The 20,015-nt window shown below is 55.7% G+C and overlaps 1 protein-coding gene across 3 annotated transcripts in view; it reads left to right on the top strand.

The window, feature by feature from the left end:
• Positions 1–20,015, top strand: part of FOXP4 (forkhead box P4) — a 50,822-nt gene that overhangs the window by 12,729 nt on the left and 18,078 nt on the right. For 2 of the 3 annotated variants that reach the window (XM_057423576.1, XM_057423577.1), the window contains exons 2-3: positions 5,603–5,813; positions 12,999–13,088. In XM_057423576.1, coding sequence (XP_057279559.1) covers positions 5,619–5,813; positions 12,999–13,088 — 285 coding nt within the window. In that variant the 5' untranslated portion in view covers positions 5,603–5,618. The remainder of the gene's footprint in view (positions 1–5,602; positions 5,814–12,998; positions 13,089–20,015) is intronic. The other variant, XM_057423578.1, reaches the window with a different exon arrangement.

Genomic DNA, 20,015 nt, shown 5'->3' with positions numbered 1-20,015 from the left:
GCTCCAGCACGGCAGCAGTGAAGCACAACCTGCACCACCGGGTGCTGCCCCTCGGGGTCCCCTGATGCAGCTCCCGAGCAGCGGGGCTGGAGCCCCCCGTGCTCCACGTCACTATTTAATTAGACGTCCCTGATTAACAAAACTTGGCGTTTGCTTCCTCCTGCCCTGTCTTCCCTGGCTCCGAATCAATGGCTTTGATATGCTAATTAGGGAGTAATTTAATTTCAAAAGGCCGCAATTAACAAGGGTGTTGTGGACATGCTGTAGTTAAGCAGCGTAATCTAATTTGCATTAGTAACAAGCAGGGACTAATTAGAAGCTTAATTAGACACTTAGACGGCTCTTGTGTTTATTTTCTTAATGAGATGGAGTGGGGCTCTTTTTAATCTTTTCAAGAGCACAGCGAGGGAAGCGCAGGATGGAGCTGTGTGGATGGAGCGGGATGGATGGAGCAGGATGGAGCAGCCCCAGCACGTGCCCAGCCTGTGTCCGGCCAGCCCCGCGTTCATGCCAGGAGGGATTTCATTTTCCTTGCAGCTTGGCAGGGAATGGGAGCCGTGCCAGCCGTTGGCAGCTCTGGGGATGCTCTGTGTCCTGATGCGGATGGTTCGCTGGCGTGGGCACCGGGAGGAGGATCTCCCGTAGGATGCTCCGGTCGCTTTGTCCTTACTGGTGCATGGTGTGAGCTCCAGACTGAAGGATGCTCTGAGGAAGATCGTTTTGGAAAGGAACTCAAGCAGGAATAGTGCCGTGTCCCACTGACTGGTGTGGCTTGGTCCCCAGGGGCTTCCCCCATTGGTGATGCTCATGATTCCTGGTTCTCCGAGCGAGATGACCCAGCTTTTGGGGAGAAGAGCCGTGCCGTGGTCATTCTTGCGTGATTTCTGTGCAGCAGCAAATGAGCGTGGCCAGGGCAGCGAGGGCACAGTGGCAGGTAGGTGAGGACTGCTGCAGGGTGAAGGTCTGTGCACCCGGAGCTTGGTTCTTCCCAAAGAAGTTGCTGGGAGTGAGATGAAAGTAGGAGATGAAAGTGCCCAGAGGTGAGATCCCATTAAAGCGGTGCCCAGGCTTAGCCAGTCCTTGGTTTCTTAAATCTCTTCTAATTTACAGTAATGCTCTAGATTCGTTTCAGCTCCTCCAGACTTGTATTTTAATCCCCTTTCCACATTTCCATGTGTTTATGTGTTAATTAAAGGGTAAAAAGCCACTCTCGGAGCAATCCCGGCTGCTGCTTCTCTTCAAGCCAAAGCCTTTTAAGATTAGCCAGCCACTTCCTAAAGCCTCACGGTGCTGGATCCGGATGGGCAGGTTGCTCAACTTTCCGTAGCTCGGAGCAGATCCGGTGCCTGGGCTCAAGCCTCCCCAAGTCCCACTCGTGCAGAGGAGCATCCCACAGGACTTCCAACAGCTTTGAGGGATTTGCTTGGTCCGTGCTCCTCCATCATCTGCTGGTACTTGCAGGAGAGGCTGCCAGAGGGAGAGCCCTCACGGTGATGCAAGGCAGCCCACAGCTCCCCTCCAGGTCCTGGCAGGGCTGGAGCTGGGAAGGGAGGGTCTGGAAAACTGCTTTGGAAGTGGGATGTAGTGGGAAGGGTGGAAAAAGCCTCCGGAGCATCACTGTAGCAGGCGGCTCGAACATGTATGCTGTCACCTTTGCTGTCCCTTGCAAACTGGATCAATATTGAGAACTTGCTCAGCTCGGGATGTGGGGTGGGAAGCGTTTTCCCGCTGGTGTTTCCCACTGTTCATCCTCATCCCTCCCGGGTGCCTTTGAGCTCTTTGGGTTTGGATGCGGGGAAGCCGAGGCTGAGGGGCACACAGCGCTATTGGCACAGGGATGGGGGCTTCAGGACAGGGATCTGCTGGCAGCAGGAGGAGGTGCCCGTGATGCCATGTCTGTACGTGGTCCTGTGAAGGGCAGCCCAAAGTTACAGAGCCCCAAAGGACCAGGGTATTGAGGGTAGTTAAAAATAGGAGAAGCTGCTGAAATAGGTGCTCAGCGACTGCTGCTTAGGAGCTCATGGGCTCGGCTGTACCTGTTTCTATGGGTCCCAGGGGCTGAAAAGCTCTATTCAATATTCCCGTCTGTGGAGGTGAATCAGGTGGAGAAGCGGCATCACTCCAATGGGGCTGGATGCTCCAAGATCCCTCAGGAGCTTTTGGGGAGAGATCACTCTGTGAATGCTTCGTCTGCTGTTCCTGCTCCTGAAGTCCCCGTGTTCTTGCGTGCAAATCTGTGCTTTTGAGTCCGCCAGCTCTCTTGCCTCTGTGCTCATCCTGCTCCTTCTACTCAGCTTGGAAAGGCTCCGTGGCGATGCTGGGCTCTGTGGCATGGCACACACGTGGTGCTCCCATGGGACATGGGGAGCATGGCACAGGCGTCTTGGGCACATGTGCATGCCACGTCCAACAGCCCAAGGAGCTGATCTGCCCCCCCCTCCCTGGCAGGGAAGATCTGGGTATCCATCAGCCTGTTAATTGTGCTAATTAGAGAGTGTGGAGGTGTTAATTGGCAATCCCTGGTATCTGCCTGTTTGCGGCGGGGAGGGGGTGTCAATAAAACTGGATTGATGGCTTGGCGTGGCGCATGCACTTCGCAGGTTAGCAGCGAGTCAGGGGTGTCAGGGAAATGTGACTGCTCAGACGAAGCAATTGTTAATTAAAAAGCAACAGTAATTAATATCCACTCATTGCCATATGGTACTGCTAAAGGTTGGGGGATTCTTTACTCTCCTCGTAGTTCTGTTTCCCTTTCTTTGTCCTGTGAAAGGTGCACGTTTAAGGGAAAGGTGGGGGGGAAGGCAGAGCGCTTACTCCGTGGGGTGGTTTGGAGCCCGAGATGGGGATTAGCAATCCATTTGTGCAGCCTCTGTGGTTCCCCATTAGAGGGGTCTCCTCCCCTCCCCTCTTAAGTAAAACCACCCTTTTCTGCTTCATGTGGGTGTTGTATCCCTGCGGTGACTGTCTGGTCAGGGTCCCTGCCTTAATGCCTTGGGAAGGTCTGATCCTGATTAGACCCTCTGGATACGAGCGTATGGAGAATCCCTGAAACACTGGCTGTGTTTAAACTAGAACAGATGAAAAGCAGGAGCCGGGATGCTGCGGCTTGTCCCATCTGTGCACAGGGATGCTCGAGTCGTGCAGCCGGGTTTTGCTCTTTCCAACGCGGCTTCAATTATCCCAGCTCGGTCCTGGCTGGAAAAGCGCTTGTTCCCGATTTAAGCCGCGTTCAGAGCGTTGCAGACCCTGGCTTCGCTCTTTTGCTGTAAGGTTTTGTAAAACTTTTATATGAATGGAAATATTTTCATTATTATTATGACTTTCTTTTATGACTTCCCTTGCAGCGCTGGGAGCGCAGACACCAGCGTCCCGCAGGCTTTGCGAACGGGAAGTCGAGTTTTACTAGACTTGGAAAGGGAACCCCTGGCCTGGTGTCCCGGGAATCGCCCGGCCGGACCCCAGCACGGCTCATCGGCTCCGGCATCCCGCCTCTGGCCGGGCTGGGGATGACAGAGCGAGCCCATGGTCACAGCTCCTCCACCAGAAGAGATTTCCTCCTAATTCCCAGTAGTTACGCTTCAGTTTGTGCCCCGAAGCCAGGAAAGTTTTATATCCTTTCCAAAACCTTTTTTTTCCCCCTTTCTTTCCCTTTTTTAATACTTCCTGTTGTAACTCTGGATATTCTTGTTCTCCATATAAAAGTCAAATCGCTTTTTGAATCCCGCTGAGTTTCTGGCCGGGGCCGTGCCTTGTGACTGCCGGGCAGGGGCAGAGCCGGGCTTTCCCGGTGAGGCCGCTCGCCTGCTCAAAACAGTAGGAAAAGGGGGAAAGAAACAGGAATAGTTCAGTATCCCTGCAGGCTCTTGTTTGATTTGGGCAGGGGGAAAGGTGCTTTCTTCCAGGTTCTTTTGCTCCTAATATCAGCGAGCATCCCCATCCTTTCCCGGTCCTTTCTCAGGAAGCTGCTCCAACCTCGCCGTGCTCCGGCACAACCAGAGCCCAGTAATCCCGTTACCAAGCCGCCCCACTTGGGTTTGGTAGCACCAGGCCTAGCGGGAGGGAGCCGGCAGCTCCACATGGGAATTAATGTCAGTCATATACCCTGCGGAAATGACTTTTGAAATGCATATAATCTCCAACATGCAAATGAGAAGCTTGCTTCACCCTGTTTAATATGAATGATCAGCTTCTGAATAGCTATTATTACACGCCACATTTCAGCAATTATGTTGTTCGCAGTTTGTCTTTCTGTCTTTTGGGGCGGGGAGGGGGAAGACGGGGGAAAAAAGAGAAGAAAAAGGCAGAGAAACAGTATTTCTTCTCCCATCCCTCTTTCTTTATTCCCCTCCTGTTCCAAACTCACCAGCCAGCTGCGAACGGCGGCTGCCGATCCCGCTCCAGCACCCGCTTAACGGGGAAGGAGATGGATTGAATGAGATCAAACTGTATCCTGTGCTGTTCCACAGAGCAGAATGTGTGTTGGGAAGGAGGGAGAGACCCCCTGCCCTGGCAGGGCTCCCTGTGAGCCACGGGTGTCGGGGCTGGATGTGGCCTCCAGGGCTCGGTGGCTGGGGTTGGTGCTGGATGCTCTGGTTGTTTCCTCCAGTGTTAGCCCGGATCTGGGAGCTTCTCCCAGGAAAGGGGCTGCTCAGGTTCCCAGCTGACAGGCTGCCTGCTGACCAGCCTAGCAGTGCAGGGACTCTCCATGTCATCGCCTTGAAGCCAGGATCCCAGCTCTCCTGCAGCCAGACGCACATTGGGGTGCAAGTGGCTTTCCCAGCCCGCAGCTCTCCCGGTGCCGATGCTTCCCTCGGGCTCCATGTTGTGCCTCAGGAGCTCTGTTGGTTGAGCTGAAGCTCCAGCCCTGAGGCTGCTGCCAGCATCCCATGGTGCTGCAAGTGTTGTGCTGCTGCCTGGTGAGAGGGAAGCCTGGAATTGTATGCAGTGAGGTGCAAGAACAGCCACATGCAGTGAAGCGCCCAGCTCAGTCCTTTGATGGTACCCAAGGGGTGCATAGAGGTGCCAGGGATGCAGGCAGGATTTTCCAATAGGTGTTTCCTGGAGCACCTCACACTTTCATTCTGCCATGTCCCAGTTCCATTTGGGTACCCTTTGGGTTTCCTCATCTTGCTGGCAAACTTCATGCCAGAGAAGTGCTGGTATGCTGGGAGCTGGTTTGTGGAAACGTGTGCTGGGATGCTGATGGTGAAATGCATGGCCCGGCTCCACGTGCCTGGGGAGCAGCCTCACTGTCTCCAACGCCTCAGAGTGAAATATTTTGGGATTCTGTGAGAAATGCCTGGATTCCTGGGGTTTTGTATCTTGCATCTGGCTGGGAGAAAGCTGAAAACACGGCGTTTTCCAAAGGGATGGGTTGCGCTTGTTTTCCTTAGCGTTGTGCAGTGCGTTCACGGCAGCTCATGCTGCTGCACAGTCGGGTTTTGGAGTCAATTGAATGTGGCTAAAACCAGCCAGGGTTTGACATCGTCTCCCTGCTGGACCTCATGGGGATGGGAGATGGGGCAGGGTGAGGATGGGGAATGTGGAAGTAGGGCTGCCAGGCAGGGGTTTCAGGCTCTTTCCTCCTCCTCCTGCTCCTCAGGTCCTGCTAGCAAGTCATGATGGTTGAATCCGCCTCGGAGACGATACGGTCCACTCCGTCCGGCCAGAACGGGGTCAGCAGCCTCAGCAACCAGCCCGATGGCGGCGGCACCGGCGGTGCTGCGGCGGGTGCAGGGCGAGAAGGAGCCACGAGCGGGGAGACCAACGGCGAGATGAGCCCCGTGGAGCTCCTGCACTTCCAGCAGCAGCAGGTAGGAGGGACACCCCGCTTCTTACCGATGTGAAACCCCAGGTTTGGGGGTAGCGCTGGATTTTACCCTCCTCTCGTCCCCCAGGGCTGGCACCAGGGCTTGCACCAGATTTGGCCATCCCTGATGAAGCTGGGGTGCGAGTGCTGCTGTCTTTGCGGGGCATATCCCTAAGGAGATGGAGCCCGTTGGTCCAGTGCAGCTCATGGGCTGGTACCTTCTGCCCCAGAGATGGCTGTGGTTTGGGGGGGTCCTGCCTGCTCCACTCCCGATGGGCACAGGGACCCACACAGGGTGCAGGAGAGCAGGGAAAAGACCTGTTGGATGTAAAATCAGGAGCAGGTTTTCTCTGGGTCTGTCTTCGGTTACCCAGGAGAGTGCCCAGAGGTGGTCCCCATCCTTGGTGGGGGTCCTGGTGCCTTCAGGTGGAGATTTAACCTCGCACGTCTGAAAATGTGGGACTGCCACATGTGCATGGAGCAGCTCTGCCCTCGAGCACGCATGTGTGCCCCTCGGGGGGCTGCGGGGCACACGTCTCCCCTTGCCTCATGTGCGCTGTGGGGAAGGGGGGGGCTCTGTGTGTGTGCCTGCAGGTTACCTTTCAAAACAAACTTGGGCAAACCCATAAATTTTCCTGCTCGGATACTAAATAAGGCAATGATCCCTGCCTGGGATGGAGATCGCCTCCCTGAGCCATAAATTCCAGCGTGAAAGCTGTAAAAAATTGCTGTGTCTGATACTTTAGTAGCGAGTGCTGTAAATCCATTACCTGAATAACAGCCGTTTCTCACGCAGTTAAGCCCCCCTTCCCCTGATCTGAAGGCTAATCATGCGTGTAATGCTGCTGCGAGTCACCCTGCCAGGGACGGAGCCTGCACGGTGCACATCAGAGGCTGGGCACCGTGGTGGTGGAACAGGGTCACCTCCTCGGCAAAATAAGGGGGAAAAGGGATTTTTTGCAGGTGCTGTTGGCTCATCCCTGTGGATGCTGCTCCCGCCCTGCCTAAAGGACATCCTATGTTTGATTTGCACCCTCTTGCACTTCTTCTTTTGGATTCCCAGTGTAACTGCCCTGGGAAACTCACTGGCACGTGGAATTATGAAGGCAGAGGGTTTGGTCAACTTCCAAAACCGAATGACATCCGCAATGACAGCACCACAGGGAAGGGGGAAAGAAACCATCGTGAGCGCTATCAATCTTCATGCTTCAGGGAACAGGCTGAGCACCAGCTGGGGTCAGGAATAAATGTCCCCATGTAGAGAGCTTTGCACAATTAGGTGCTTTATGAAGGCATTGCGCCATCCTTGGGAGCATCCCATTGGCGCAGGCAGGATCTCGGACCACTGGGTTCTTCCCATCTCACAGCTCCTCCATCCCAGCTCCGGCAGTATTGGCCCTCAGTTCTTATTTAACTATATGAAATCCCCCCAAAACCCATTCGGGAGCGTGGAGGGGTGGACCCACCCCAACTCAGCAAGCCCTACCTGGCCTTGAGGGGCCACTGGTGGCTTAAAACTGCGTCTGTAGGGGTTCTTTCCCTGGGGGCATGTGCTCTGCTCTCTGTTTTGGCTGGTTTTGCACCTTTGGGTGACGTGAGCTGGATTGGACCTTTTTGGGTATCTGCAGCCTCCTTTTGAAAGGGTGAAATCGGGTACCCCGGTGCTTGTTGGCAGGGACTTCTCAGGTTAAACCCCACTTTCTGAGTGCTGCTCGGAGGTGAGTGCCCTCGGTGGGAGCTAGAAGGGAGCTGTGGGTATCGTGAGGTGTTCGGGGACCCCTTGAAGCTGGTTTGTGACTTCTGGGCAGTCCCCAGAGCAAAAGGATGGGGGTGTCCAGCTCTGCTCGCAGCTTTGTCACCCTCCTCCTTGCGCCTGCTCTGCCTGTCCATGTCGCTGCAGAGCATCCCGCGGTCTGGAGCATCTGGAGGGGAGCGGGAGACCGGTGGGATGGGGTGAGGAAAGGGCTGCAGAGCTGGAGCATCCCCCTCTCCCTTCCCTCCTTCCTTCCCCTCTCCCCCGCAGCCCAGGGGATGGCGTTCAGGTTAAATCCCTGGATTTCAATGGCGGGGTTGGGCTGAAAAGCTTGAATAGCGCGCGCCGGCATTGTCCCGGGGTTGGCAGAGGGGAGAGGTCGGCTGGGGGCATGGGAGGGCTCCCACCGCTGTTGCTGTGGGAACGTGGTGAGACCTCCAGCGCGGTGACATCCTGCAGCCGGGCTGCAAAGCACCGCTCATCACCGAGCATTCATCAGCTTTTAACGTGGGGCTGGCCCCTTGCCCCCTGCCACGATGGGTCCCCCCCACCCCAGGACCCCTCGGCTGTGCAGGAAACGGGGGCACCAAGTGATTGGGATGTTGCATCCCTGCAATGGGAGGAGGATGAGGGATGTGCCAGTTTGGGAATGGGGGTACAGGGGAGACCCATGGATGGGCATCGCACGTGGCCGCGTGCCGAGCAGGAGCTGCTCTCCCATGGTTTGGGTCTGTTCAGGGTTTCCTTGCGTCCCTGCAAAGAATCCCAGGTTTCAAGTGTAATCCCAGAGCTAGGGTTTAAACCATGGGGTGCAGAGGCTGCAGCTTCGGGAGTGCAAGGTGACTTGGAGCAGGGATGTCCATGGGGAGTCATGGGGAAGATCCCCGAGTGTGGCAGCTGCATGGTAGCCGTTTCCAACTTGTTATCCTATGGAAAAGGAGCCATCTGGAAAATCATCCTTTGGTGGGGTTTTATTATGCTAAAAGAAATTGCAGTTTATGGCAGGCACGTGTTGAAGAAATGTGAAGTTATTAAACAAAAGTAAGACTTTTGTCTTTAAAAAGAAGAAAATTGGACTTTCTTTTTTTGGTAGTTAAAGGGGGGGGGCACTTCCTTGCCATGGCACAGATACTGTTCCATAAAGCATGTGATCACATCTCAAATATATTGTGTAATCCACTATAATTAGGGTATTTCAGATAAAATGAGACCGGAGCACTTAAGTGAAACTCATCTCTCCATAGGTGCTTTGATTTATACTTCCTATTTTACAGAGTACAAATGCAGGAGGGGGTTTCCCTTCTTGTTACTCTCTTTTTCCCTGCTGGGGTGGGCTTGTCAGGAGCATGTTCCTGGTGTTCTTCATTAGTGGGAATGGGTTTAACCCCTCGCCTGGCAGGATTGAAGAGTCAAGAGTGGAGGAAGCAAGTCTGCAGGCATTAGCGTGTGCAGCGATGGGAGTGCAGCCGGGGCTGCTGTCAGAAGGGCTTTGGGGGTTTTTTGCCTCCTTCCCCTATGAAGGATTATGTCATTTTTGTGAATTCTGATCTTTTTGGAGCCGTTTGGTTCTGGTTAAGCACAGCCAGGGCTGGGCTGGGTGGAAGCGCTTCTCAATATAGCATCATTTACCGTTAATATCCAGCTAAAAATACCCGTGTGTGTGTGTTGTTTTAATAGCTCTAATTCTGGAATGTGACGATGTCATTTTTATGAGGCTAGTGTAAAATTATTCCTTTTTTTTTTTCTTGATGTTTTTTCATCCCTTCCCAACCTCTTTCTATCCTCAAAAAGGACAGAGGGAAAAGGGACGATACAGACTCTCTTTGTAGATCCGCTTGCTGCCCCATTCTTTGCACAGTTCTTGGTTTAGTGTCATTTTTAGGGTGGCTTTTCACTCGCTGGACATTAAAACCCCGTTGCAGAGCTTTGATCCCGTCCAAGTGGAAAATCCCTCCCTGGGTTTGAGCAGTTCCCACCACAGGCCAAGCAAACCCACTTTGGCCCCAGCACCATAATTATATGTGTGCCCTCGTAAACTGAAATACGTGGTGGGATGAGGGAGGTCAGGAATACCCTGGGCAAAGCTTTCCCATGGGATGGGATGGAATGGGAGCTGCTGTCTCTGCTCCTCAAGCACTTCCATCACTGGGGCTGGGTGGGATGGGGCGGTCCCCGTGGAGAAAGGGATGTTTGTGGTGTTTGTCATGGGAAGCCAGCCAAGAGCTGGCCTTTGTGGGGAGCAACCGTCACAGACAGGGGTATCCTCCTGGCCAGAGCACGAGTGTTTGGGGGAAGGATTAACAATAATCCCAGGTACACTGGGTGGAAGCTGGGTTAACAGGCTGCTTCCCTGCTGGAGGAGGAGATGCAGCAGGTTTACCCAGTGAACTGAAGGGATTTGGCATCCCCAGGGGGAGATGAGAATCCCACAGGCTTGAGTACCCCAGAGTCCCCTGCCCTGGCACAGAAGCCTCTGCTCGCATGGGAGCAGCTCGGAGCTGGTCCTGGCAGGGTGGCTGCTGTCTGGGCAGAGCATTCCCACCCCTGGGATTAATCCCAGGCACTGTTTAGTTACTGACCCTTCCCTGTCCCATACAACCTGGTGTGTTACGTGCCACCGTGCAGCATAGGGCAGTTAGGGGCCACCCCCAGCAGAGTCTGGGTCTCCATCCTCTTCCTCAGCACTGAAACCTGCTGCTCTGGGGAAGGGCCAAGCCGACCAGCAGCAGCTCCTGATGGAAGTGTCTGAGGCATTACATACTTTTTTATGGGATAATTTGCTGATCAAAGGGAGCCATCCAGGAGCATGATGAATTTGACACAAGCCATTCGTTCCTAATTACGGGTAACGTGCTAATGGTTCTTGAATAACACCATGCAGCAGGATACGAGGTTTTAAAGAAAAAGTCATTTTTTCCCCTCTGGTTCCCAGAGCCAGGAGGTGGAATCCCATCCACTCTGCAGGGCAGGATTGCTTCCTTCTGCTCTCACATCTCCTCCGCCCGAAGGAAAGGATGGGGATGGGGGTGAACCATCCTTGGTCATCCCTATGGAAAAGCTGCACCCCAGCTGCAGGCCCCACTGCCCTGCAGGGTGAGGGTGGCGAATGCGGCTATAGCACAGGGCTCTGCATCCCAAAACCGGGTTCTTGGGGTTCCAACTGCTTCATGCAACAGGTCTGCAGCACTGTGTGCTGCCAGGCACAGCATCCACAGGCTCAGCTGGACTTGCTGCTGGTGATGGGAAGGGATAGATGGATGGATGGAGGGAGGGAGGAAGGGAAGGAGGGGGGAGGCCCCCATGTGCAATTGTAAGGCCATGTCAGTTTTGTTTCCTGTAAATCTTGTAATTTCGTGCTTCAGAGCACAACAAAGTGAGAGCCAGCAGGGAGTGAATTCAATTCCCCCCTGAGAGCTGCTGTGGTGGGGACACGGTGGCACCTGTGGCCAGCCAGTGTTTGGGGTTAGAAAGGGAGACACTGGGAGAAGTCCTGCACGGTGCTCGGCTTGGGCCCTGGCATCGTGTCTGTTTGTCCCCTCCTGGCTGTGTCTTCCATACCTGCTGCACTGGTGTTTGTTGGGCTGGGGCAGGGACCTGCCTCACCAGCTCGCCTGGGTGAGCTGCTCCTTGCAAACACGGGAGGGATTTCCCGTGGTGCAGATGGAGAACCAGATCCATGCAAGCCTCTGTCCATCGGGCACATGGCAAAAGCAGCTGAAGCTCGAGCAGCCGGTGTGCACCCAGGGAATGGTCCAGCACCTGTCCCTGGATGGGTGCCTTGGACCTGCTGTGCACTGAGCAGCGTCGCTTGAATCCCTCCACCCTGGGCTTTTAAAGGGAATTACTGTTTTCATTTCAAAAAGTAATTAAAATATCAGACCTTGAGCTGTCATAACTGTCACATAGTTTTTGTGTTCGCATTACCCATGCACATCTATTACTGTTAATAACAGGGAAATAACATGCCCGTGGAGAAACGCGCCTGTGTCAGCTCCAGGACGTGGACCCCGGGCTCGTGCCATCAGGGTTCCCAGCAGCAAATTGCAGGGTTTTGTCCTCAAGGATTTCATGGTTTAGAATCGTTTGGATAATGCGAGTTTGCAATTTGAGAGGTTGGGCAGGGCTGGAGCATCCCCAGCAGCGGACAGGGATGCTCGGGAAGAGGCAAGGGGCACTTTGGGCTTTGGCTGCAGGTGGGTGCAGCCTGGGTGCATTATAGGAGTGTGATGTTAGGATCCCATCTGCTTTTGGAAGTCCTGACCTTTTAGCTTTCTTGAGGCTGTTTGGTTCAAGGCATGTGGTGGCAACTGCAGCCAGGCAGGGCAGAGGGTGCCCTGTGCTGTGACTGGGGCACAACTCTTGGGTTTGGGTTCCTTGCAGTGAAATGATCATGGTCTGGATCTGCTAAATGCTCTGCTCACAGCCTCCACGTTCAGCAGTGGCTTTAAAATCACCTCTGGTTTTCAAGTGCACTTCTAATGCCTGTCCACATGCAAGGAGCAGGTCGGATGGATTGATCCAGCAAACCCCCCCCCCGTGGGGCACCGCTCGGACAGCCTTCGCTTTAGGTCTGTGCGTATTCTCTTCCCGAGCAACCCCCTGCAGAGAGAGGCACAAAATGGGACCTAAACCCCAGCCCTTCCATGGAGCTTTATTCCTTCTCTTGCCTCCTGATTGAAGCCCCTGGTTTGGGCCACGCTCGCCTGTGGCCAGCTCCTTTCTCCCCATTGTCTCTTTGCAGGACACTGGCCATGGCTCGCTCATGGCTGCTTGTGTTTCCACAAGTGGTTTTTATCCATTCACATTGGTTTCTCCCTCTTTTACCTGTTGCAAACCATCCCAGCGAGGCAGCTTCATCCTGCAGCCAAGTTAAGGAAACCCTGAACTCTTTATAGGCAAGCACCCATTAAAATAAGCAGGTTTTGTCTTGGTCGCTTGTGTGAGTTCCTGACCTCCTCCTGCACCACTATAAACTCCATGTGGATGTGTTCATGGGTTATTAATTCAGGGTGGAATCCTGCACTTGGCCTGAGCTGAAGCTGGGCAATGAGTGGGACTTTCTGGGGCTCCGGTGTGGCAATCTGATGTAAAGTTAAATAGAGATGGGAGCTTTAGACATAAGGAACAGCGGCTGCAGCAGGAATGTCCTGGTGGCTCCATGCAGACGGGAAGTAAATCAGGGAGCAAACCCCTGCGAAGGACCTTTGGTTGGGTGTTGGCTGTGCTGAAAACCTGCTGAGGCACAAGGATGCTGGAGATGGAGAAGGGCTTTTGGAAGAGGATTGCCCCCGAGCTCCTGTGGCCCTCAGTGGCTCTGGGGTTGGAATGCTTGGTCTGTAATGGGATGTTCTGGTCACGCCCTTCTCATGCATCGCTTGAGGAGGAGGATGAGGCGGGCTGCCTTCCTCCTGCCCACCCGCTGTGTCTCTCTTGCAGGCTCTCCAGGTGGCACGCCAGTTCCTGCTGCAGCAGGCCACGGGGCTGAGCTCCCCCAGCAGCAATGAGGGCAAGCAGCCGGCGGTGCAGGTGAGCCCCAGGATGTGTGTGTGTCTTCCCCTTCCCCATCACCCCTTTCCCAGGAAGGGCTCAGCTGCAGTTGGATGCCGTGGGAAAGCGCACGGGCAGACGCACATCGCCTCTGGCTTCGGGATGGCTGGAACACACCAGGAGCCCCCAGAGACTTAAATTCTCTGTAAACCTCCAGATATCTCTTCTTTTGGGGGGGGTTGTGGTGTCCCCGCTGTGTGCTGAGGTGGTGGGAAAGGGTGATGCGAGGGGAAGGCTGGCTCCAGGCGAGGAGAGGACTGGGGAGAGAAGGTTGCTGTGTGCCACCATCCCTTGGGATGGCATTTGTAGAGTTTCCCAGGGTGGGAGCACCCCAGGATTGATGCTGTGTGTGGGTGCAAGACAGGTTCTGTGTCATAGGACAGGGCAAAGGCCCATCTAAGGTGGGGATTTTATGGCACTGGCAGGAAAATGGGTCTTCAGGTGGATGCAGCACCCTTGGGTGGCATCCAGCTCCCATATGAGAGAGGGGACCTCCCACTTGCTGCTCTCCTCTGCCAAAGGGAAGGGACAGAAGAGGGATGTGAACCTGGGGAGCGGGGGAGGCAGAAAGAAGCAAAGCCCTAAGCGATGGGAAGTGCCAATTTAAATAGCTGTGTGGAGGGGCTCTCCCTTCAGGCTAATTAAATTTATCAGAGAACAGCAGGTTACTTTATTAGAGCCACGTGGGTTTAATTAACAAAGGAAAGTAATTAGCACAAGCACTCTCAGAGCTGGAGGTCCTGCCGATGCCAGGCTGAGCCGGCACGAGAGTGGGAGCCAAGGCTGGGATGGGACATCACTTGTCCCTCCCTTGGCTTGGGAAGCCAGGGCATGGCTGAGCCTCAGCCAGTGCATCCCGGTGCTGGGTGGGCTCCTTGCAGGGGTCATGGAGCCTGGAGCCCCTTGGAAGCCCTGCTGGGATGGGAAGCAGGAGCCGGGTCCGGGCAGTGGGAATTAGTCAGGGCTCCCGCGGCGCAAACAGGCGGCTTTTTCCAGTGGTGCTGGCAGGAAGGAAATGCAGTCACTGCATGGAAAACGTCTGCGAAGGACAAAGGCAGCGAGGGTGAAGTCAGATTCCGGTAACCGGCGCCTCGCTCCCCTCCATGGGTGCGTGTCCCTGCCTGTGCTCTCCTGCCTGCGCTTCTGCCTGGCCCTCGCTGCCCCATCTCCATGCCCTTCCCTCGCTCAGCATCCCATTCCCGATGGCTTTTCCTTCCTCGCCTCCCATCCCTACCCATCCTTCCAGCGGCTCTGCCGGACTGAACTGGATCTGCCTTCGCTTCCCCTCCTCCCCTTCTCCCTTGCAAAAGGACTTGTGAAAGTTGTAGACGTGAGTCAGAAATAGCTCATAACTCAGCAGCGACCGGCCTCTTCCTCCCACCCCGGCCCGGCCGGCAGCTGGAGCAGGATTTGACCGAGGGGAGATAGAGGATTAAGCAGACTCCTTTGAAAGGAAGTTTATCTAACGACAGCGTGGTGTGGATGAGACTGGCCAGGACGCCTGGAGGAGGAGGAAGGCTGGGTCCCAGTGCAGCAGCCGCTGGCTGGGGAGGGATGGGGGAGCATGGCAGGAGTGGGGTTCATTGCAGTGTTTGGGAGCCAGCCTGGGGGCTGGATTTCCACATCGCTTGGGTGTTTTGGGGCGATGGAGAAGATGTTTCAGTGGCCCCTCCTTGGCTCCCGGTCCCAGGATGGTCCCAGTGTCAGCAGAGAGCCGGAGAGCTGCGCAACCCCATGCACTTGCTGTTGCAGGAGCAGCTCCCCACTGCCTTGCTGATGGGGATGGGACGTTCATGGGGCACCCAGCCAGCAGGAATACTAACAGCACTCAATGTGTGCTCTGAACAAGCTGCTGAGCTCAGCAGGGATCTTTGGGATCTGGGTTGTTTTGGAGCATCTGTCTGCCCCCAGATGCCTGGAGGTGTGTGGGGAGAGCCTCAGAGCTGATGCTCGAGCTACAGCTGGAAACAACCTGGAACATCTTCAGATGGGTTTATTTCTTTGCAACTTGAAAACTGTTAGAAACTTGCCAACAAAGGGTTGCGTTGGAGGACTCCTGGTCTGCAGGGTGCTCCTCTCCTGTGGGAGCTGATCCCGCAGGATCCTCCTGGCGTGGGGAGATGCTGCTGGTATCCAGGGAAGCCACGGTGCGAGGTGCTGGAGCGTGTTTGAGCTGGCGTTTGCAGTGCTGGGGTATTTCTGGCTTGGAGGCATTGCTGAACCCTGGGCGCCTTCTTTGGGGTCCCTTCCCCAGCTCAGAGCCGGGGCTCTCCCACAGCAACTTGCCGAGGTTCAGAAGCCTCTGAGGTGGGAGAGGGGCTGGCGGGAGGGAAGGGGAGAGGAGTTTGGAGCGAACAGTGGGAAATTGCTTTCCTTTTGTCTGCGGCGGCCGGGGAGGGCAGCGGAGCGGAAAAGTGCATTTTGTTGATTTGAAACTTGAGTGCAATGGGTAATGGAGACAGATCAATACCAGCCCGCGCGCCTTCCCTCACCCGGACAGAGCTCAGCAGCGCGTCCGCCGCGCTAGGTTTTTCCATTTGAACTCACAGCACCAGTGTCTGTCCCCGGTCCCCCTCGTCCTTCCCGGAGCTCCTTGCCATGTGCTGTGGACTGGCAGGGAAGCAGAGTTGTCCCTTCAGTCCCTGCAGGTTTCATCAGCACCCAGTGCCCGTGGAGAACACGTGGGATCCTGCCCCAAGGATGGTGGTGCTGGTCACAGCATCGCCACTGGCATCGGCATCCCCCAGCCAAATCCCTTTCAACTTCAGTGGCGCACAGTCCAGCTATGGGTGATCATCCTAACAAGGATGCACGTTGGGTTGAACGTAACAGGGATGGATTCCTTCTTTCCTTTCATGCAACATAGTCAGCGGTCAGTTGTCCTCCATGCAGCTACGTGGGTGCCCCCTCGCCCTGTGCTGCTGCCACCCTCACCCAAGGCAATTAATCCTCTTTTGTGAAGGCTGTTCAAAGGATTCATAAAAGCCCCATGGAGCTGGAGCTCCCATGCAGATCTGGGTTTGGTTTCTCCTCTGATGCTGGGTAGGTTTTGGTCTGGCATCGCTGTCTCATCTCAGTGAGGTCTGGGCACAGCGTGGTGTGAGCAGAAGGGGTAGAGCAGCGTCTGGGTGGCCCTGTGCCACCCGTCAGGGTGTATAAACCCTGGCTGATGTGAGTGGCATCATTGCTGCCTGGCCTCAGGCATTGGAAGCTCTCGCAGATGGTCTGAGCCAGCAGAACCTTGGCACTTGCTCGGGGATGCTGCACACAGGAGGGGATGTGGGGATGTGCTTGCGTGCTTCGGCTGGGCTCGGGGTGGAAGGTTTGCTCTTCTCCAGCTGCAGCAGTGAGAAGTGGGTGCTCTGGGGGGGTATTTGCTCATCCCCTGCCCCTAAAATCAGACCCGAAGCTGCTCTCGGTGGTGGTTCTCCCCCCTCCCTGCCCTGTTCCCAGCTCCCAGATGAGCTCATTTGTTGCTATAGGTTTTGGATTTGAAAATGGTGTTAAACAAACAAGAAACACAGTGCAGACATGTTTGTTGTTGTGTCTATTTGGGAGCTGGACCCCGAAATCAGATCAGGGACAAGGATGTGCAGTGCCATGGGCCCTGTGGGAAGCATAAAACACTCCAGGTAGCTGGTGTGCACCCACATGGGGAGAGGTTTGCTCAAGGCCAGGTTGGATGGGGCTTGGAGCAAGCTGCTCTAGTGGAAGGTGTCCCTGCCCGTGGCAGGGGGTTGGAACTGGATGAGCTTTAAGGGCCCTTCCAACCCAAACCAGGCTGGGATTCTATGATCCTTGGGCTTCCAGAGGCTCCCAGGTCATCCGGGATGGAGGGGATGAGCTCTGGTCTGTGCCTGCCCCAATGCAGGAGCTTTATGTGTGGTTTTAGGTGTGGACCTGGAAATGCTCCCTCCAGCTTCCAGCATGCTCCCTGGGGACACTGGGGCTCCTGCATCAACCTCCCTGCATGGGTGATGCATGGCCAGGAGGTGACTGTTGATGCAGGGGTTGAGGACTGGTGATGGGGATATCCCGGTGCTGGTGCTGTGCCGAGCCACGGAACCAGGATCAGCCATGGGGCCACGGCTTCCCCCGCTCTGCCTCATGGCTGGGAGCTGCAATCCGCTTCCCGTCAAAACAACATAAAAACCCTAAGGAAAAGCAAAGCGAGAGCATCGCTCCGATGCTGCTGCGGCCGTCCAGCCCAGTCCTGTTTCTCTCAGCCAGCTTTGGCAGAGCTGCCCTGTGCCGAGTTTCCCTGTAAAACCCGTCTGCTTTTCCACCCTCTGCCTGGTGATGCCGGCACGCAGGGATTGCAGCAGCCGGGACCACCTGGAAAAGCACCCCCCGGAGATACCGCTCGCGGTGGGAGCCGCAGCGCCGGGCTGCTGGGAGGCAGCAGAGCTGGGAGTGAGCAGTTGTGTGGGGTGGCAGCCGGCCAAGGCGTGAGTCAAACCCTTCCTGACGCGGTGTCTGGCAGATGCCAGCTCGTGACGCTGGGACCTGCTTCCCAAGGGATTTGCCGGGTGCAGCGCGAGTGGTGCCTGGGCAGGGGATGGATGGAGGAGGCAGCTGGGTACAGCTCATCCCTTGTGCCTCCTGTGTTGCTCTGCTTGGCACCCTTTGCTCTCTCTTGTGGTGTTGACTGCCTGGATCTGAGCTTTGGAGGCGACCGTTGCCCAAAAACCTCCTGTTATCCAGGGATCCTAAGAGAAGAAGAATCCAGGGAGACCTTAGAACTGTCTTCCAGGGGGCCTATAAGAAATAAGAAGAGGGGCTTTGGACAAGGGCCTGCAGGGACAGGCCAAGGGGAATGGCTTTAACCTGCCCGAGGGGAGACTGAGATGAGCTCTTAGGCAGAAGCTCTTCCCTGTGAGGGTGCTGAGGCGCTGGCACAGGGTGCCCAGAGAAGCTGTGGCTGCCCCATCCCTGGCAGTGTTCAAGGCCAGGTTGGACACAGGGGCTTGGAGCAGCCGGCGCTGGTGTATGTGGTGACCGGCTGCAGTGGGTCAAAACTTGCTGTAAATGGGAATTTCCCCTAAAGAAAGTTCCTGCCCCCCCTGGAAAACCTGAGCTGGGACAAGGAGGGAAATTGTTCACATGGCTTCAGCATCAGTTGGGGCTCAGGTTGGTGGTGAAGCCCGGGTGCCCCTCACAAGAGCCAGCACCGGTTCACCCCATTCACCCCCTTTGGAAGCCACCACCATTTCCCCCGTGTCAGCTCTGCATCCGTGCGCAGAAGAGGTGGGGGGGGGGGGAAGCCATTTAATGCAGACAAAGGTTGTATGAAAATATAATTCTGCTTTTGTTAGCAGCCATCAAACTCTAAAAAGCATCACTTTTGTTTTCTTGTAACATTGTGAAAACCTCGTGTCGGATCGAGAGCTGGGGCCCTCTCGACTAATCGCCTCTCCTTTGTGTTTTTAGATTATAGGGGCAATTAGTGTTGTCAAAACCTCTGGCAATTCTCTTTGCTCTTGACAGGGTGTCAGTCCGCTGGGCGAGAAATGGAAGGTGTTATAACTCTCCGGTAATTAGGATGCCTCCGATTTGAAAATGCCAGCAAACGGGGTGGGAGCGGGCGCACGGAGGGGGTGGGAGCCCGCCCGGAGCGGGGATGCAGAGCAGCAATTAATCAGGGGCTCTCATTCTGAGCACGTTGCCAGCTGATGAATTGGCAAAGGGAAAGGAGCGGGATGCCCGTGCTCCTCGCACCGGCCTCGCGAGCATCCTCCCTTCCAGATGTTCACCGAGGGCTTGCACAGCTGTCTGTGAGCACCTGAGCGCAGAAACAGCTTTGTCCCAGTGCTGGTGCCACGGAGCGGGGGGGCTCCCATGGCTCCAGCACCCCTTTGCTGGGGATGCTCCTCCCAGCCGGAGCAGGGGAGGGTGCCCCGCAGCAGCCTTTGGGTGTGAACATGCAGCAGTTAATCAATAACTGACACGAAGGCAGCTGAAGAGGGGGGGAACTGCCGGCCACAAATGAAACTCGGCCGCTGGCCATGCCTCCCTCCAGCAAAATGCCTGAGTAAACAGATAAGCCTTTGCAATCTCCCTTGAAGGTCAGTGTGCTCCAGCCTGGCACCCAGCACAGCCAGGAGGGACTGAGTGGGGCCTCCCGGTGGTCCCGTCCCTGCTCTGTGTCTCACTGGGGGTGGCTGAAGGGGGGAAGCAGCCCCAGCATCACTGGGCAGGAGGGGCTGGCAGGCACCAGGCTCTGAATCCGGTTGGTTTCTTTCTCTGTCCCTTGGTCTCTGAGGTCCTGCGACTTCGGGAAGGGCTTTGGGCTGGTGGGCTGGGAGAAGGCAGCATCGCTTCACCTGGGCAGGAGTGGTGGGGCTGGGATCCATCACTGACACCTCTCTGGTGCTTTGCCGCGGGGTGTGGACCCGTGTGATGATAACCAAAGGCAGGGTATGTCAGGTTCTCCCAGCCTTCCCTTTGCTTGGCATGGTAATTGTGAGTTACTGGTGTCAGCTGGAGGTAAAGCTTTGATGTGTGTCTATGGAAAACCTGGTAACCTCTTCCTCCGTGCTCTGCTCTGCAAAGTTATTTGGGTGATCGGTATCTTCCCCGCTTCCCTTGGGGTTTCCCTCCTCCCTGCATCCTTCGGGACCTGGAGGGAAGGAGCAATGCCCTGCACCTTTCCCCTGCTCATGGAAGGGGAAGGGAGCCGTGGTTTGGAGCTGGCTGCCCATGTGCTGCTGGCTCCTCCTGACTCCCAGGTCCCCCCAGCTAAACTGCATTTAAAGACCCTATGGGCAGAGAGCATCCTGCCCCGGGATGGGAGGGAGCTCAGGGCTTAGGAAGCTTTGTCCCAGTGCCAGCTGCACCATGGAGCGTGTCCCTGTCATCACCAGTCCCCCTTGTGCCCATGTCAGTGGCCTGGAGGTGCCACTGGGG

Source organism: Pezoporus wallicus, unplaced genomic scaffold, assembly GCF_028554395.1.
Source record: "Pezoporus wallicus isolate ANWC-B61680 ecotype Strahan unplaced genomic scaffold, APGP_CSIRO_Pwel_v1 contig_13071, whole genome shotgun sequence".
Lineage (NCBI taxonomy): Eukaryota > Metazoa > Chordata > Aves > Psittaciformes > Psittacidae > Pezoporus > Pezoporus wallicus.
Note: the sequence above shows the minus strand (reverse complement) of the source record. Positions and strands in the feature narration are given on the sequence as shown.